This window comes from Haplochromis burtoni, unplaced genomic scaffold (assembly GCF_018398535.1).
Source record: "Haplochromis burtoni strain Fernald_Lab_line unplaced genomic scaffold, NCSU_Asbu1 Contig_371, whole genome shotgun sequence".
Lineage (NCBI taxonomy): Eukaryota > Metazoa > Chordata > Actinopteri > Cichliformes > Cichlidae > Haplochromis > Haplochromis burtoni.
Genome location: NW_024582732.1, coordinates 472,515 through 492,059, shown reverse-complemented (window position 1 = coordinate 492,059; position 19,545 = coordinate 472,515). Strand labels below are relative to the sequence as shown.

The 19,545-nt window shown below is 38.8% G+C and overlaps 1 protein-coding gene across 1 annotated transcript in view; it reads left to right on the top strand.

Moving 5' to 3' along the window:
* Window positions 1-19,545, top strand: part of khdrbs3 (KH domain containing, RNA binding, signal transduction associated 3) — a 146,194-nt gene that overhangs the window by 69,902 nt on the left and 56,747 nt on the right. Inside the window, exons 2-3 of the mRNA XM_005949963.3 lie at window positions 4,466-4,584; window positions 14,460-14,576. Coding sequence (XP_005950025.1) covers window positions 4,466-4,584; window positions 14,460-14,576 — 236 coding nt within the window. The remainder of the gene's footprint in view (window positions 1-4,465; window positions 4,585-14,459; window positions 14,577-19,545) is intronic.

The window sequence follows — 19,545 nt, the reverse complement described above, 5'->3', positions numbered from 1 at the left end:
AAATAATCGAGATCTCAGTTTCAGTGAAAATAATCATGATTATCATTTTTGCCATAATCGAGCAGCCTACATGAAAATTCAATAGAGGTTTTTGTCGTGCCTCGTGCATATCAAGCAAATTGAGTTGGAACAGAGGAATCTGATAGAGCTGGTAGGAAAGAAAAAAGAAAACAACAGGCACACAGTGCATGTGTCAGTGATGCATGTTTCATCTCTTTGGTGTGAGCAGGACTCTGAGGTGGAGGAGCTTCTCAGTTCCACATTTTCTACATTTCTGTGCTGCAAACAAGATTTTGGAGGAAACTGTGGTTGGTTAATTTGCACTAGCTGATTCTGATGCCATGTTTAGAGGGTGAGCTCATTTGAAACTGCTGTTTTGGCTGACTATTACACCTGCTGATTGATTGCACTGCCCTGTTGGGGCTCATTTGGACTTGAAATACAGCGTTTTCTTGTGCTGTAAGCTTGAGGGGGGGGATGCAGTTGAATCACAGTCTCACTTACTGTCTCCCAACGTAAAGCCTGGTGAAAGGAGGAAACTCTGTCTTGGCATGTTGCTAGGTGATGCATTAATATTAATGTTGTCTTTTTTCTCAGAAAAACATTAACTCCGTGCCCCCTTTGGGATAAACCAAAGCTTAAAGATATCTCCATCTCGCTGATACTTCTTTTATCCCCGTTAAAACTCGTATCAAAGGTTTTAATTACATTCTGCTAATGTAATGCTGCAGAGCTTTGTTGGGAAATTACAATTGGCTCGCAGTTTCTAGTTTGCAGAGCTGATATGGTCAGCTCTTGTAATTGAAAAACGGGTATGTGGTGCATCTGCTCATGTGATGTGTTAAACCCGAGTGTGTTCAACTTTATAGAAACAGAAACAGACCTTGTTTTGCCTTCATCACTGTCAGATCAGATTCTCAAGTCGTCTTCGTAAACCTCGACTCAAAAAAACAAAGGTTGATTGTTCTGGTTTTATCTAATGTTTTTTTGTCCTGTTGGAAAATCATTTTGTGCCGGAGACATAAATCTGTGATGGAGTTCACCTTCTCCCTCACCCTTTCCTCCTGTTGGGCTTTTAGCCCCGAGTCTTTGTCGCGGACCCCTCCTGCACCTCTCTGCAAAACCATTTTCCTGGCGCTGAAACACAGATGTTATCCATCTGATTAAATGTTCAAGGTTACATCTCCAAATACATCAAAGTCTCCCTCTCCCGAAAGAAGAGGCGTGACAGCCAGTATTTTTGGTAGCCTGGAGGTGCAAGTGCCAGTGTCCTCCCTTTCATTTTTTTCCACAGGAACATGAAAGAGACTGCAGCGCATGTCGTGTGTGCTCAAGTAAATCGGTGTCTCTGCTCAAATTAGAAAGTATTAATGATGGCTGTGACTCAGCCAATAGGTGAGATGGGTGATACTGAAGGGAACTAAGAGTTTGACAGTAAAAATATACTGATGAGGGTCATTTTCTTTCCCATTTCCATGCTTAGAAAAGATCTGTGTCCCCACAGAGAGAGTCCCAATAGCATCTCAATTTATTTTTTTTTATAATCATGGTAATAATGAATTTTGAATATCACTTGTTATATATACTATATACTGTTTATTGGTAATTTAGTAATTCATTCACCTTAAATTCATGTGACACATGCATCACAGGAGTCACAGTGAGGTAAAATAAGCAAATGTGTCATCCATTACACCATGGAGCCTCTAATTTGTATTACACAAACAAATGTTAGAATTTAATTAAGTAATAATTTTATTGTTGACAGATTATGATCAGTGAGATTTACCAAACAAACCAAGCATGTTATGGTCAATTCAGTGACTTCAAGCCCAAATCACCAACAACATTCTGGATAGTTGGTTTGATGTGATAGTGCTTATATGCTGTGTTGGGGTTTTTACCAAACGTGGTGATGTGTACTATGGCCAAACATTGGTCTCGTCTTGTAACCAAAAGTCTTGCGAGTTGTTCAGATGCTTTGCTGGAGCCTTGCTCCAGGCAACATTTCCAAACAAGCTGTACTTGTTCAGCCTTCTTCTAATTGTACCGTCTGCAACTTTAACATTTAACATTGTAACTGAGGCCTTCAGAGCCACACATTTAGATCTCTTGTTTCTTTATCACCGAGTGGTCTGAGTTTGGGGTAAATTTACTGGGACAGCTGCTCCTGGCATGATTGTGGTGTTGTGTTAACATGCACCTGCCAAAGCTTCTGCTCTCATAGAGGTGCTCATACTTTTTTTTGTATTAACAATTTCAATATGCAAAAATATTTAGGAGCTAAATGAGCGCCCCCTTTTTGACTCACCCTTCATGCTGCAGCTTTCTCTGCCAGAATGAGAAAGGTGGATGGCTGCTGTCACCCTGCAGCAAAGTTTACAAGAAATGATATGATTAGAAGATTGTGGCAGACGGAGCAGTTTTCCTGCATACAGACAGCTTTCATTTGAGTTTCTTCTGCATTCATTTGCACTCTCACAACAAAACAAAGCAACAGTGGATAAGAGCAGGTGAAGAAATTGCTTTTCTTCACGTGACTGGAAACCTTTATTGGCATTTTAATGCGTAAATACAGACTGCAAGGAAACAGTAGAAAGAACTAGTTAGTGAGAGTTTAATTTCATTCAGACTCACAGGTGAAGTTATTAGTGGAAACAGTCACCACCTGAAAAAATCAGGTACATTCAGCTGCTCCCTCGCCACAAGGGATTACGCTGCATGTTCAATTAGACAGAGGTTTATACCAGATGCCCTTTCCTACTGGAAACAAACCAGCAACCTTTGGCTTAGCAAGTGTTCAAGAAGTAACAAGAAACAAGGATACGCAATGGAAAACATCAAATAGCAAGAGAAATTATGAATACCAGTAAAAGAACAAAAGCCAGAAAGCAGAAAGAATAATACAATAACAATATATCAGTGGGAAATAATTATAAGCAGGCAATAAAAAAGAAATCTAAGATAAAGATCACATATAATAAAAGCACATGAAAAAATAAGACTGTAAAAAATGTGTTTTCAGAAGTAATTTAAAGTAGGTCAGTACTTAAAACTGACTCAGAACATACTGTACTGCTGTCACTGGTTCAGTTGTGTTTATTTTGTTCTCCCCCTGAAGTGAGGGGGTATGTAATCGGTGCTGTCTGTCTTTGCTACCAGTCTAGCACCCACAGTTTTCAAGATATCGTTTTCACATTTTGTGTGATGGTGGAAACCAATAACAGCTCGAGCAGATTTAATTTAGGTGAAAATCGGGTCAAGGTCAAAACTTTATATTACCCACAATTTTCATGGATCTTAGTCAAACTTCACAACAATATACTAGGTCTTCGGGGACATGAGTACCTAGGTTGGTTAAGCATTTGACCTTTACCTTCATTGTTAGCGCCCAAGGTCAAAATTGGCCTTGAAAAAAAATTCAAGAAACCATGGGGAGAGCTGTAAAACACATTTTATTAAACACACTCTATGGCAGCCCTATGGCATCACAATGATGCCATAAATGTTCACAAAATCACACATTGCATAAATAAATCTTAAAATCCCAAGTTTTTACAGCTTCTGAAAGACACAGATTTCAGCCAATTCTGCTTAATCACATGAGTAAACATAATAAAATACCGTTTTAGTATGCAAGGCTTCGAGGTAATAGGGTCAGGGGTTTAGTTTCCATTGGATCATCTCCAACCTTTAAAACACTTGTTTTGTTTGAGCTCGTTAAAACATTATTTTTTCAGAACAACACTAAATGACTTCTCAGTGACGCAAAAAGATTTAATATACTGCACCAGATTTCCATATTCTTTCATGTTTCATTTATGCCCAATTTTAGGTTGCAATGTGGAATTTTATAGTTTACAGTTTGATAGTTATAGCTTTTACTGTGTATTAGAAAAGTTGGAGAAAATCATGAAAAACACTCTCATGTCTTTTAAACAAAGCTTTACTTGTAAAATTGTTTGAGGTTCTTGCAGAGGAGAAAAAACCTAAATATTTGCTTTTTAGTAACAATTTACTCTGTGTTTGTGTGTTTTGTAAATGTGCTGTAGCTGGGTTTTGAACAAAAGACACAATCCTAATGTGTCAAATTGAAAAACTTTAAGGAGCCTTTTGACATTTTCTCAGCAATTTGAGAAGCAGCATTCACTTGAGGTTGAACAGTTCAGGACTTTGAAGAAAAAGCTTTTACCAGAAGCGAGTTTTGTGTTCATTACTGTGTGACACAAGTAGCCAGTGTAGCAGTTTCCAGGCATTATGACAGGCAAGGCTAACCGCTATCGTATACTCATGTACTCTCATCTTGTTCTTGTGCTGAAAACAGTGCATCCCAAAATAAAAGAAACTTCAATTATTCTTTCAGTGAAGATGTGTATTTTTTGCACTAGTACTTCTCTGCTGCTCCAGACCTGTAAGTTCATGCTTTTCAACACAGGCTCATCTTTTTTTTCTTGCTTCTTTCCAGAGATTGAAAAAATTCAGAAAGACGAGGGGAAGGAGGAGGAGAAGTTCATCGATGTCGTCATCAACAAGAACATGAAACTGGGCCAGAAAGTTTTAATACCAGTCAAGCAGTTTCCTAAAGTAAGTGCTATGGTATCACCACCAGAGACTTCTCCAAGAATGTGATGTGCACAGATAGAGAATTTTAGATTGCGTTATTTATAGATAATGAAGTCAACTACAGTGGCTCTACTTTTGATTTAAATTCCTTCCAACAGCCACTTGACACTTTTTGTTGATGCTTTATGTTATTAGATGTAGCATATCCGGTAGATGGTGTTCAGGCAGAGAGTCGGATGACAGAACTGGGGTAGGACGATGTTAGGGAGGTTACTTTCTGTCTAAAGAACTGTTTAAGCTTTTGAAATGTATAACTTTAATTCTAATTGTTCCTCTCTCCAGCACCAAACTCTCCTTTGTGTTGACCTTGGTCAGTGACGCTGTGATGCCTCTGTATATTAATTTGTCAACGAATAACCTCGCAGTGGATTTCATTTTATTGAATGTCAAAGGATTCCTTGTGAAACATGGGAGATTCTGGGTCTTTTACAAGCTCTAGAAGCTGTTTTTCTCATGACAATTTATCGCTTGTATGGGGAGAGCGTGATTGCAATGTGGCCCATAAGTCACAAATATAGAGTCCAGGACGGTCGGCTTCACAATGACCTCCATGTAAAGCCGTTTTGAGTGATAATACTGTTGGCACATTTGAGAGCACTTCAGCCTCACCCGCTAGCAGGAGCCTTCATCGACAGCTGCATTTACTGGAGCCACAAGCTTGATGCGTGACAGGGATTTCCCACTGGGAGCGTGATGAGGAGGCTTGGTGTAAAAGTGAGAGGGCTGCTCCTAGTTGGGGGACATCGCTCAAGTTTTCAGCTCAGCCCCACGGGAAGGATAGCGGCAACCTTCAGTATACCACTGGAGAGGACAAAGCTGAACCAACAAACCTCTAGGTTTGGTTTCATCAATCTCAACACCAGACTCAGAGTGACATTTCAGCATATAAACATCAGCGATACACCATGCTTTATTATTGTTATTATTTCACACGTAGCACTTAGTTTGTATTTGTGAAAGACTGTAGATCAAACAGGAGTTAACACTTTATGTACTTTTTAATGAAATATTATAAACTAGAGATTTTTACAAAAAAATGCAAAAAAAAATGGTCCCTCGTAACATCTTTTTAAAACTTTAAAAATCTGTTTGCTCCATCTTTTCTTTCTTTAATTTTTATTTAATGAATTTGTCTGAGGCTTAAAAGGGATTTCATATATTTTTAAGGACTGAATCCCCTGCTGAACCTTGACAAACTATAGATAGATGCATTTTGTGAATTGTATAGGCATACACCAGGAATTCAAATAGAGTCAAATCTAATTTATCAATACGTACTGTATGTTACATTAATGCAGTCTCCATAGTTTTATTCTATAGATATTAATTAGTTAGTTAGTAATGCTAACATTTTGCTAGCTAAAGCCTTTGAGACATTACAGCTGTTTAAAGCACATTTCATGTTCAGTCATGTTTTTAAAAATCTGTTGAAATAATAGTCAAATGAACTCAAAGTGTTTAAAAAGTAAAACCACATTTAGTTTAGATTTCCATATAAGGGTCTTTGTCTGTACTGTGGAAAGACGATACATTCGTCATCCGGTAAGGTGAAGATGCACTCTGTTGTAAACCTCAAAGTAATTCAGCTAAATAAAATAATCTCAATTAGCGCTGCCTGTGTACGACATACATATGTGTGTAATGCTATCTGAGACTGATCTGAGTCTCCCAGGTTCACAGCTAAACAGATTTGCTTTGACAACTTTGATAAGTAGAGCCACTAATATGCTGTTTAGAGCTCCTACAAGCCACCGGAGGAAGACAAATTCAATTTGTTCTATCTGACAGGTAGCAGTGGCAAGAGTGATCTGTCTGACTTGAATGGCTTTTCTCCTGAGCTGCGAGCATCACCTTTTGGCTTCTGGCATTGAAGTGGCACTGCCATTTTCCAAATGGCCATTTAGGAGCACGTGCAGAGAGGTTAAATCCATCGTCTGCAAACACAGCTTTTTATCAAAATGAAGCAGGCAAGGACACCATGCAGCAAATTCTAGGCTGAGAGCCGTGTGTCAGCAGTGATTTTTAATACCCAACACTGATGAATTATTTAGAATTTCTAAAATACTGGAAAGAATGACGCTTACAAAGGGATCCACTATGTGGTGCGGGGTGTTGTGAACATGGCAGTACTGTTAAGTTAGCTGTCTTTTACGTTTAATCGAACCCTTGTCGACATAAATCACTATGACACATAATGTCACGCCTACCCAGGAACTAAAAATATTCTACCTTTTGAACGTCGATGCGCTATCAGAGCTCATCTGTACCCTTCTTGGTTCTGTAGGCCTTCTCCTAGAAAGCTCTCTTTTGGCACAAAGCACCACAGGTCATTAGTGAGGCGTAAGGAGTCCCACCGGTTTATTTCCAGTTCAGACTGTGGCGTTTCTCTGGGCTGGGAGCTGTGATTTATCCTTCTGCTGTCGCTCCTGTCCTGCTGTCCTCAGCACAATCACTCGGCACTGGCTCTCTGTGCGCACACCTTTCGCCAGACTTGCAGTAATACATTCAGCAAATGATGAAAAGAGCTCAGATGTGCTCACCACCACTCCCGCCCCCTTCAAGTTAAGCATGATTAATCAGACATCCTTTCTCTTCCTGTGTCCCCCATTCTTTCTAATCATCCACAATTTTTTGGTTTGGGAAAACAAGCTGGGCCAAAATACAACAATTAAATTTTTTTTTTTTTTTGGCAGGGAGGGGTCTGTGTATTTGCATCTTATTATTATTTTTCATTCAAGTAACAGCACAACAGAGCAGCAAGTGACAACCTGTGATTAAATACATCAGGTTGTTTTTTTGGTGATTACAGACAGCAGCAGCACAATCCTCTCACACAGTCTAATGACATGAAGCGGCTACAGAAGCCCGGGCAGGTTTTCATAAGTCATATAATCCTTCCTGATAACGGAAGCATTAGCCAAACCCCAAAGCATCAATCACACTGGAAGTCAGACAGATTTTGATATCTGATAAACAGCAGGGATTACAGCTATTTGCTCAGTATAGACTTATATATGTGGAGTACGGTCCATATGAGGAGATGTGTGCAGATGTACCGACTGCCTCATGATGTGTTCAAATAACGGGATTAAGACTTCTCTGTGACATTTACTGGCTTTAATCAAACCGGTACAAAGCAAATCTGCATGATCCCTGTTTAAACAGCCACAAACTTAAAATAGCTCCAAACACATGCCATTACATCATGTCACTATATTGTCTGTAACATTAGTGTAACATGACTGGATTAAGCTGCTACATAGCCATGGGGCAAAAATGAGCTGCTCTGCTCCTCTTTAAAGATCTCGTCCTGCCACACTTTTACATTAAAACAGGTTTACTGTGGGGTTATATGATGAAGGCAACACAATTTAGGAATGTGCATGCACCACTTGAGCACAGCTGGCTTTAAACTAGCTTTAAGAAACATAAGCATTGCTTGTCAATATTGAACACATCATGGCAGAAGCTTTTTGCTTTTGTTTTTTGGAAAACCCAGAATGCACCATGAAAATGATTTCATCTGAAAGCTTTCAGAGACCATACATGCAAAACTGTTTACTGGTATTATAATCAGAGATGGGCAGCAACGCGTTACTTGTGACGCGTTACTTGTAATCTGATTACTTTTTTCAAGTAACGAGTAAAGTAAGGGATTACTATTGCAAAAACGGTAATTAGATTACCGTTACTTTCCCGTAGGAACGCTGCGTTACTGCGTTACTAAAACCGTGATTTTTTGCGAGAATGTCTCACGACAGTGACGTAAGCGAGTGCGCCGTTAGTGACAACAGCTGTGTGCAGATCAACAATGGATCACATATCGATTGTGGGAGAGAGTATGAGCGTGCAGCGTTTAAAGCGTGGAAGTACTGACCTTACTTTGAGTTTGATTCCATAAAAAGTGACAAAAACATTAGCGTCCGTTGTGCGTGGGAAGAAAACTTCTTTTTACAGCGAAAAAAACCCCTAAACTTCCAAGCAAGCACCGAGTGTGCAACGACGTAATGGGAAACTCACAGAGAAACTCGCGGATTCTTCAACTGACCGCGGCACACCTGCACCAGGGTAAACCTCCGCCTACCGCAGTCCTGCTTTACAGGTGAAAATAGAGCAACAGGACCGCTGAGTCTTTGACTTTATTTATTTTCTGCTGTGTTTTACTTGCATCTATTTGAAAGAGTGAGTGTAAACACAAAAAATATTTTATTTTATGTGCTGGAATGTGCAGAAAATAGGTTTAAATGTTAAACTAATTTATTCAAGTCAGAGAATGTTGCATATAATTAAATTTTTGCTTGATGCATAAAGTTAAAAGATTAAAACTGATAAAACAAGTAAAAAAGAGACTTTTCCATTTGATTACATTTTGTATGATGGATTATGTAGAAAAAGTAGAATTGGGCTGAAAGATCTATCGCTTTATCACCTCTTCAGGTTGTAAATCGTGTTTTTAAAAAGTAACTAAGTAACTAAGTAATTAATTACTTTTGAAAATAAGTAATCAGTAAAGTAACGGGATTACTTTTTTGGGAAGTAATCAGTAATTAGTTACTGATTACTTTTTTCAAGTAACTTGACCAACACTGATTATAATATCTCTACTGGCAAGTGAAATATTGTTTGCCCATTTTTTATCCTTGAGACCTATTAGAATAGCTTTATTAGCATGTTAATTTTATTAGCACTTACAAATTATTCCTCTTTATATTTTTCATCTTGGTGCAACACTTTAGTTCATTCACTGTCTAATACAAGCTGCTTTAGCTCAAGGGCCACCCTCCTGCTAACTCATTACTTCTTCTTCTACTTCTTCTGAAGTGAGGGGTTTCTGACATTGTTAAGACCAGATTATAGGAAAAAAACGTCTACGTAAGCATCAGATTATATATATATATGAACTCATCATTAAGGATAGAGAGGAGATCACAAAACCCTCCAAACTCCCCAAAACCAAAATGTCCAGAGAATAAATGAGGTGATATGTGTTAGTATTCTTCTGATTTCCCTCTATGGCCTAACTTAGTTAGCTGGTTAGCTTGAGTACCAAACACTACTTCTTGACTCCTTCAGTGATACGTATAACCATGGCTTTATTAGCTGGAGTGCTACATTTTTATTTATCAGTTTTTAAAGAATAGTATATAAATGTAAAAAGACTTGGACCATCATTCATTTCTTTTATATTTTACTGAAAAACGGGAAATAGGTGCAACAATTTTTTGAAACACTGCAAACATAAATACAATTACAGCTTAGAAGGCAATTAACAGAGTTTGTGCAATTCTTACAAGTATGTTAGAATATATAGTAAATATTTGATATAATGTTGAGATTTGCACAGTACTCTATAATTTCTCATATTTAGCTACCCAACTTGAGTTCCTTTTGAAGCTAACTACATGATGTGTTTTAGTGGTACTGTATATATTATATCATAAAAAATGACCAAAGTGAAGTGTTACCACAGAACCTAGAAAGGTTTGCCAATTCGCCCACTTGGTAATCCACACCTTATGCTTTTAGCTGTGTCAGTGTTAATCTTCAATACCCATGCTTGGCCTCAAACTTGACCAATTATTTTTGGAAAATAAATGCTTTGGCATTTAAAGCCATTTTTATATAAATGCCCGAGGCCCTAAATATCTTTTCCCCCATCACTGTCTGCCATTTCTCACCCTTTCTGCAGCTCCTTCATTAAACTATGGCTCTGCACTCATAGAAAGAGCAACAAAACCCTCCAAAAAACAGAGAATATTGTTTCCTCTAAAATGATGATCAAAATAACTATTTCAGAAATTGATTTTCTGCTGATGAGCCTCATATATTCTGTTTTTGTGCTTTTTTTTGTTTGTTGCAATAAAAAGATCCAATGCAGTGATTGGATACAAAATGCAACGTTAATTTGTCTAATTAGTGTAATGTGGTCTTGAAGAGGATGCTGGTGGGGGGATTTCTTCAGGTGTAGACTGTGTGGTTAGCGCAGACTAATGAGACAGTGTGTAGGATCTGAATTCAAACGAAGAGCACCCTGACACGTTTCTCTTTGAGTAGATTCTGTCTCTCTTTAAACTGTCCTCTGTAGAAAACACTGTATCTAAATGAAGAAGGGCATTTGTCCTCTCAGCTCAGCAGAAAGCCAGCTTCTCTCTAATTGTGTCCCTTATTCCACTGAGCCTCAATTGCTCTGCCAGCAGAGTAAATTTATGTCTGCATTCATTTCTGTTTCACAGCCCGTCTGATTTTCTCTCCCTGTAAATTAGCTTCTTTTTGCTTTCTGCCTGATGCCCATGTATGCACATTTGATAGGGCTTCTACGCTACACTTGTACACGGTATACACAGCAACGCTTTGTTCCTGATCAGAAAATACTCTTTTCTGCTTGTTCAAGCGTTTTTACCCATCGGTGGGTACACACAGTTGGTAGCCAGAGGACTGAGATATCTGCACAAACATCCCGGACGTCTTGTCCGATACACAACCTGTCAGGAGGAAGGAAAGGGTGCATAAAAGCTTTGGTAATGCGCAAAGATGTCAACTGTGTGATCTGGCTCTGCAAATCATTGTTCAGGAGACGGCACAGCTCAATGATCAAAGCTCCATCCAGGTGGAAATGATGGATGCTCAGGACATCGGTTAAACTCAGCACATTTACAACATTTCCTGACACCCTCTGTTTGCCCTGGTGCCGCTGTCTGCTTTCATCATCCTTTTGTAAACTCGATTCCTTTCGAGGGGGCGCGCGCTTTGTTTGCGTAGATAATTTTGAATTGAATATTCTTCACCTGACAATTCATTTTGTCAGAGTTTTTGTGATGATTGATGCTTGTAGAATAGAATAGAATAATCCTTTAATTGTCCCACAAGGGGAAATTTGGGTGTAACAGCAGCAAGAAAGACACATATACAAACAAACAGTATAGAAGACACAGAACAGAAACATAGACAATTTTTACATATTTACATGAAGGACAATGGTAGTTGGAATTCTTAGTGGTTCTTACTTTTCACGTGACTCTTATGTTCCCCCTTCTGTGTGTATAACTGTTGTTTGAGTATATTCTTGGTTTACCTTCTGCTTTGCTTTGAAGTTCAGTTCCTCATGTCCCTGTGGTTTTTACTTTCCTCTTTTATTGCTTTACAGTACCAGTGCCTCATTATCACGCTCATTGGCATTGAAATTAATGCTCGGTGGTGTGGCCAAAAATGAGTACTCGTGTATTTTTGAAGTATTTGGTCACCCGTTAGACGAAAGCAGAATCACTCTCATTTCTTAAAAACCTTCATTGAACAGTCACCGCTCCTCTCTCAGTCACAAAGTTCTGAGCATCTCTTCTCCTCATCCTCCGTCTGTCTTTACGCTTCTTGAATCTAGCAACAGAGTCCTCCCCAGCTGTTAACAGACTTTTATGCTACCTAGGTAGCTAAGATTACCCAGAAGCCTGTGCGCCTGCACTATGTAACTATGGCACATCTTAGTGTTAAAAATAGTCTCTGTCACAATTGTCTCAGAGTCGTGATATATTTTAGGAGTTGACTCATCCCAGGCTTGGCCATTGAGGGATGATATTTACTTTAAGTGTACAATCACATCCAGGCACAGGACTCGGTGTAATTACAAAAGCTGGAGGAACACACTGTATCTGAGAGCGGCTGGATTTCAGCCTGGCCGGGATAAAAACCCAGCAGTCAGTTACTGCATTAGAGCAAATCACTAAAGCTTGCCTCTCAAATCCTTCACCCAGGAATTGGCAGGAGCTTCCTAATAAGCACTCGCTTTCAGAACAAAAGGCAGGAGAGATATAGGTGAGATATAGGTGAGGTGTAGAACAAAACTGGCTGTTTTTTTTTAACCTCCTGCTCGCTAATTGATGACCTAGATAGTGGAAGGAGACAGCTGTATAACTCACTGTTAAAGGGAAAACATAGGGAGGAGGAGGAGGAATGCATCGTTCCCCTTTTGTCTCTCTGACCATCTTCAGCTGCTGGTGAAATTGTGATGAGGTTCTCTGACTTTGATAGGTGTCTGTGCACAACACTGGAGATGGCAATGTGTAGCATTTGTGTTTTTACGCTTGAAAAGCAGTGACCTTGTGAAGTGATGTAGCTGAAGAAGCCTTCAATGGCCCAGAAATGCTACACGGAAACATTTATATTCAAATATACCCATCTTTGAGAGAATGTCATCAACTGACAAGGTAAAGCTCATGGGGAGATGTTCTTATGCCTTCATCACCTGCAAAATTAACAATAAATAAAACTGGCTGCCCAAGTTTGTTAATAAAAACTGCACTTAGGATAGAGAGTCATTTCTTCCTGTATATGCTGCCTGTTGGGTTTTTTGGCTAGCTCATTCACATCAAAATCATCTCTCCCAATAAAATGCATCTATTGTATCTATGTATTTCAGGGTTTTTTTTCTATTGCTGTTATTCTATTTTATGTTGAGGGAAAGTTCTTCATGTGGTTGTCTGTTTTTGTTCTTCCCTTGTTGTTTGGAGTTCACCTATGCCTTAGTGTCCCTGTCTCTGGTGTGTGTCTTATATTCCCCCTCAGTCTTTTCTTTGGTACATTGCACTCAATATTTCCTGCTTTCTTGTCCTACTGGCTTTCTGCATTGGTTGTTAGAAGTTGTTTTTGGTTTTTGTTAAATAGACAATTTCAGTGTTCAGATCAAGATTCAAGCTCGCTTTTTTCCAACCTGGCAGTCTGCGTTGTGTCGAATATTGGTAACGAATCGTAATGTAACATAACATAATATAACATCACTTTAAAATAAGGTTATTGTAGTTAACTGAACTAAGAAGCTAAGAAATAAAACCTGAAAAACATTTTTAGTCACTGAAAAATATGAAGTTGTTTCGAGTTGTTTCAACTAGAGAATGAAACAAAAACAAAAAGAAACTAAAAGAAAAGTATGTACTTAGAAGCATCTCACAGATGTTCCCCATTTTATATTAAAAAAAACCCAAAAGCTGAGACTGAAACAAAAACTAAAGTAAAACGATCTGTTCTAGTCACAAGGAGATGCTACTACTGAGCCTGTGTAAACCAGTGTGTCTCTGGTTTTGGGGAAAATGGTCAAGAATCATATCTGAAAGATGACAATGAAAGTTTGCAGAAATCAACTTTTAAGATGAATAAAAGACAATAATTTTGAAAAGAAAATAATTTCTAAGAGTTTATTTGATAACATGCAACAAGCTTATTGCCCAAAGAGATGTATGTGCTGTATAGAGGTGAGGTTTCCGGTGGGGATGGTGTGGAAATCCTTACTCGGTTTCTTCTTCCACTCCTCTCTTAGTTTCCTGACTCCAGGTCACCTTTTCCCAGATTTTCACCTTCAGCTTCCAAATCTTGCTGGAGGAGGTCCCGTGTTTTATTTACAGATAAAGAAGTCCTGCATTATTTTCTGGAAGTGTTGATCTTTTTGGCAGTTTAGTAATTATGAGATATGAAACATGTGTATGCCAACTTCATCACTGATATTTTTACCGTGGTGTTTGTGCCACTCCTGAAACCGAACCTTGCAACAGTGCCTTTTGAATGTCATGTGCTATTATTCTTTTTTGAAGACTTTTGGCCGGAGCCACACAGCTTTTTCTTGTGCTATAAAATTACAGCCCATGAAAAGGTGACCTTATGAACCTCAGATAAGACATCTCAGAAATGCTTCCTCAGTGATTTTATCAAAATATGAAAGAGGAAAACCACTGATAAGTTTTCATTAGCTTCAATCTGTGGTTGAACCACATGCGACTGACATAAAAGTCTTTGCTCTTTATCTCAAACACACAGATTCTGACTGATCCGTGCTCTCTTGCTCTCTGTTGCAGTTTAACTTTGTTGGCAAACTCCTCGGGCCACGCGGGAACTCGTTAAAGAGACTACAGGAGGACACTCTCACAAAGATGTCAATTCTCGGTAAAGGATCCATGAGAGACAAAGAGAAGGTAACCCTCCAGTCGGTTATTTCATTTGTATTCGTGCTTGCCTTGCTCCTTTTGCTCTCTTTCACCTCCAACCCATTTTAACTTGCTCTGCTGTTACTCTTAAAAAAGATTTGAAGTGAACAGGATATAACCTTAGAGTTAAGCAATGCCTCCCATAGAAAAGGGGGAATGTGAGGAGCACATCTTCTTCATTTCATAAAATGCAGATTTTCTGACCAAATAATGAACTGACATGAAACAACTTTGTCTTATTGTCTCAGCTTTGCTCAACTTTTTTTTGGCCTCCCAGAGACATTGTAAGCTTTTTGTATGCACACCCACTTAGATTATTAAAATCAGTGGCACTGAAATTTCCAAAATATCTTTCAGCTTATCAGAGCCAAGGCGAAGGATTGTGGATTTAGACAAGTCAAGAATAATTTAATCATTTCTAAAGAACTGCATGTACCAAGACCAACAGTTCAAATTGTTGTGCAAGTTACTGAGGAGTAACCACCAACCACTTGACTAAGAGCTGAAAGCTTTAAAGGTTTAAATGGTGTGAAATAACCCATAAACGGGCAAGGCATAGGCCTGGAACACCTGTGTCACTGTGTACAGTTGAATGAGGTTATCATTGCCATAGACTGAGAAGCTGTTGCCCAAGGAAGAAGCCTCTATGCAAGAGATGTGTAACCGATTACATGGACAAAGAAAAAACCTTCTCGAGGAAAGTTTTTATGGTCAGATGAGGCAAAGATTAAATTGTTTGGCCACAATAACAAGAAGTTATTGTCTGAGTAAAGCTGAGGTGATATAAAGCAAACTGCTGCTAGAATTATCCCCTGGGTTTCTGGCTACATTGCATCCGTCACAAGTCAGTTCCCTGTGTTCAGACTACCTCAGAATTCTGATAGTACTGCATATATTTTTTTATGATATAAAGGTGTCATGTTATAATATCAATGATGCATCGACATTATGACTTAGCATTCCACAACAGTAAGACCAGCTCAGACATGTTTGACAGCAAAAGCTTCGTCAGCCTCTGACGATTTAGAAAAAAGGAGCTACTTCAACAGCCTCCAACAAAGCACAATACTTTAAAAAATATATAAAGTATATTTCAGTAAACTAAAGTGAGGAAATTGTTCCCACTAAATGTGGAAGCAACAACCAGGCTCTGAACGCACCGGAGGAGGAGATGCTAGCAGCTGGTGGTGTGATCCAAACAAATGACTCCACCGAGCATCGCTGCAGCACTCACTAGTTGCTTTCTGTATGACAGGGAGCGCAAACGATGGAGGGAAATTACTGATGTGGGCTCATGGTGGTAAAAGCAGCTGGATAAAAAGCTCAACCTAAGACACAAAATCCCAGGTGGAAAATATTTTTCAGTTATGTAACAGTATTGTGCAGGTTCCAGAGAGTTTGAAGGATACGCGGCTTTAGTTATTGTTATTGTCAAACTAAAGTGGCTAGATATTATTTTCACTTAAAATTCCCATTGAAAACACTACTTTGGCTACTCTTCGGTTTGCATTTGACTGACAATAGGTCACTATTTTGTACTATTGTACTAAAGTGCTGCTTTTACTTGCACCTTGTGGCAACAGATTTACACGTTGAATTAAATAGTGTGTCATTTGAGACAGTAGCTGATTGCAGGGTGGAGAACGCCCTGCCTTTTGTTTGCTCTAATAAATGCTGCTCCTGCAAGCTGCAGTCACCAATAAAACATTCAGTATTCTTTTCTGCATCGTCAGAAACATAATTATCACTAACTTCCTTGAAATATTATGATAAAATACGCTGAAATTTGATCAACCTGATAAAAATGACTGAAAATAAGTAGCCTGTGCTTCACAGTGGCACAACAGCAACAGCCATAATTTGGCTATCAGTTTAAAGCTGCAGAATCAGCCTCACAGGTTAGGTTTTATAGTATTTCTACTACATTAACCGTAAGTATGCATGCAAGATGGATAAAGCACCTAAGTGCACTGAGAGTTCAAAAGGTGAATGTAGATTTTAGTATAAAGAGCTTTGGGTGGTCAGTAAGAAGTTTTAAGATGCAATTTGCTAAGAGACAATGAATTCAGATATTAGGTTCACCCTGTGTATATTTTTGACCCTGTGCTTATTTTAGAAAATTCAAAAGAAAAAAAATAGTCCATCAAATTCTTTTTTTTTTTAAGATCTGTCTTCACATCCATAGTTATGTGACTATACAAATGCAACTGTAAATAGCTGTAAATAATAGGTGGCCATTAATGAGTGCCTATAAAATTAAAACTACGTTTTTGCATAATTGTTAATCCCTTCCACTTATTTAATCTAAATATAAAATATACGTGGTTTACAATCACAGAAAACAAACATAATGAGTCTTTTTTAAGGAGTCAATTAACCCTCTGAGGTCTACGTCATCATCATCAGTAACAATACTAACCCTAGCTACGCGTTTTTAAGTCAACAAAAAAATTCCTTTAAAAAAAAAAAAAAAAGTAATTATTGATGGTTGTCAGTAAAGAATTAGCATGGGGTGACTGATCAGTAATGAAACCTTTATTTTAAAATGACAGTAAGATTGAATAATAATAACAAAAGCACAGTGTGGTATATACAGTTTTATATGTGCAGGTGAGAATATCAGCTGCAATAATTATCTAATATCATTCACATCACACTTACTAAGGCTTTCAAATAGAATCACAGGGAGTGTTTTTAATAAAAGAAGTTTTTCCTTTTTCATTTTCTTTTCGTTCTAAATTGGAAGACGCTGATCTGAAAATGTATAAGTGTGTTTGTCTCAGATCACCCCCCGTATCTACAATCTCTGCGTGATTGACAGCTCTCAGGTCACCTAGGCTCCATTGGAGAAATGCAAAAACAACTATGTCTGGAAAACAAATTTCAAAAGTTTATGGAAATGGGAATGATCTTGGGGATCACCAAATACACCTGACATCTTTCAAAGCATACTTCGTCTCTCTCGTAGCGTGTAAAACACATGCAGTCAAATCAGCACCCACACAGGAAAAAACACTCTTTCTGGATTTATGGGTTTGTTTTCATAGAAATTTTGAGTCTTTGTGAAGATTCGAACCAAACTTCATGGGAAGAAAAAAGATTTTGTGAAGAGGGTATAGCTTGAAATTTCAAACACAATCCAGTTTAATGACTTCTATCATCCCCGATCATGTCCACACATAAAGAGAGGATATAAATGGCTCTAACAGAAGATCCTTAGCAGCCGGATTGATTGCACACAGGAGTGTTTAACTGGGAATAAATCGACTTCTCTTGGCTTGTCTGTGTCTCCTCTCCCCCTCTGTTTGTCAGAGGTGATTTGTTGATGGCGATGACTCTTGCTATCATACAGCACATTCTTTTTGATTACTGTGATCAATAGTCTTTGATGGTACACTCCTCTCGAGTAGGTGGGAGAAAAGATCTGTTATGGCGATATGCTGACCTCGGCAGCCCTCAACTGTCTACGTAGAACCGCTGTGGGATTTATTCCTGACAGCTTTCTGTCAGGGACGCTCCTCAAGCTAGTGCTTCCTCTCTTTTTTTTAGGTGAGGGATATACCGTTGCTGCAAAACGAATACTTCATGTTGAGCTGGTTGCTGACTCTCTGTTTTCAGCTTCACGGTGTGTGTCATTGTAGTTTTGTGCCCTTGCGCGGGTCAGGGTGCTGGGCTACTGCAGAGCAAAAAGAGAGACCCCCGAAGGCTTTTTCTAGACAAGTGAAAACAAAGCTGTCTTATCTGTACAGACACGCCGAGTGAAGAACCGCTTCCTTTAAGGACACATTTCTATTTATAATGATAAAATGCATACTGCACCATACCTCTGGGTTACATATGACTGACAGGAAAGGTGATAATATACCGTTTTCACCCCATGGAAATGTAATTGTAGACTTGCTTCTTGGGGGGTGAAACTAGACAATGCTTAGTTCATTTGCTTTTAAGCTCTTACATGTGGCAGAGACATTGCAAGAACTGCTATAACTACACAAATGTTTGCTGCAGATCCTTAATGTGCTCACAAGAACGTGAGTCCCGAGAAGCTGGAAGGAGCCAGAGCAGCCGGGAGGCACCGCTCCAGCTTACAGCAGTTCAGTTGTCCTGCTGCTGTCAGAGCAGGATGATGTAAAGTCATCTGTGTTTCCCACCCTCTTCTCATTAGCACCGTGATTAACTCATCCATTTTCCTCCCTGGGAACTGTGCTCACTCTTTAATTTTCCTAAAAGATAAAACAGTCACAATTCCTTTGTTTCACTTTTAGTAAGCTCTGCATCAGGATTAATAAGCAAGCTGTTACTCTGCTCCACCACCAACACTACATGGCTAATCATTCCACAATTCATTAACAAGTTAACATGATGAACCACTTAATCATATAAACTCGTGGATTAAATGTGGAAGATAACGTTGAGTTCAACAGCATTTTGCTACAGTTTATTTCTACCTATAGTTGTTTTCATTGATTGATAGTTTTATTTATTTGAAAGACACTAAGTAGCACAGTAATTTTAGAGCCTTTTGGTACAGTTTTCTGTGGTGTTGTATTGTCACTGTGGCCTCTGCAGAGTCAGCCAATTCGCTGAGCTTACCTTGTTTTTTGGTTAGACTTGCCAAAGCATTGTGCAGTAGACTCTGTAGACTTATATGATTTATTTTGCTCTGTATTGTGCCCTAGTGTTCTAAAAACCCTGCAAGACGCTTTGGGTTAGAGTGCTTAAACACTATATAGCAAAATAAAGCCACGATTTTAAATAAACGTAAGGTCACATATAAAGTCATCCTGTTGTTCACTCACAGAACTGGACTTTTAAACGGGAAATCTAGCTGGCATCTTAACCTCCTAGGACCTGGCGTCCACATATGTGGACATCACATTTTGGGTTGTCTAGACCAAAATACTCAATTTTGCTCTACAGGGGCCTGATATCCACTTACGAGGACATTATACTGGTC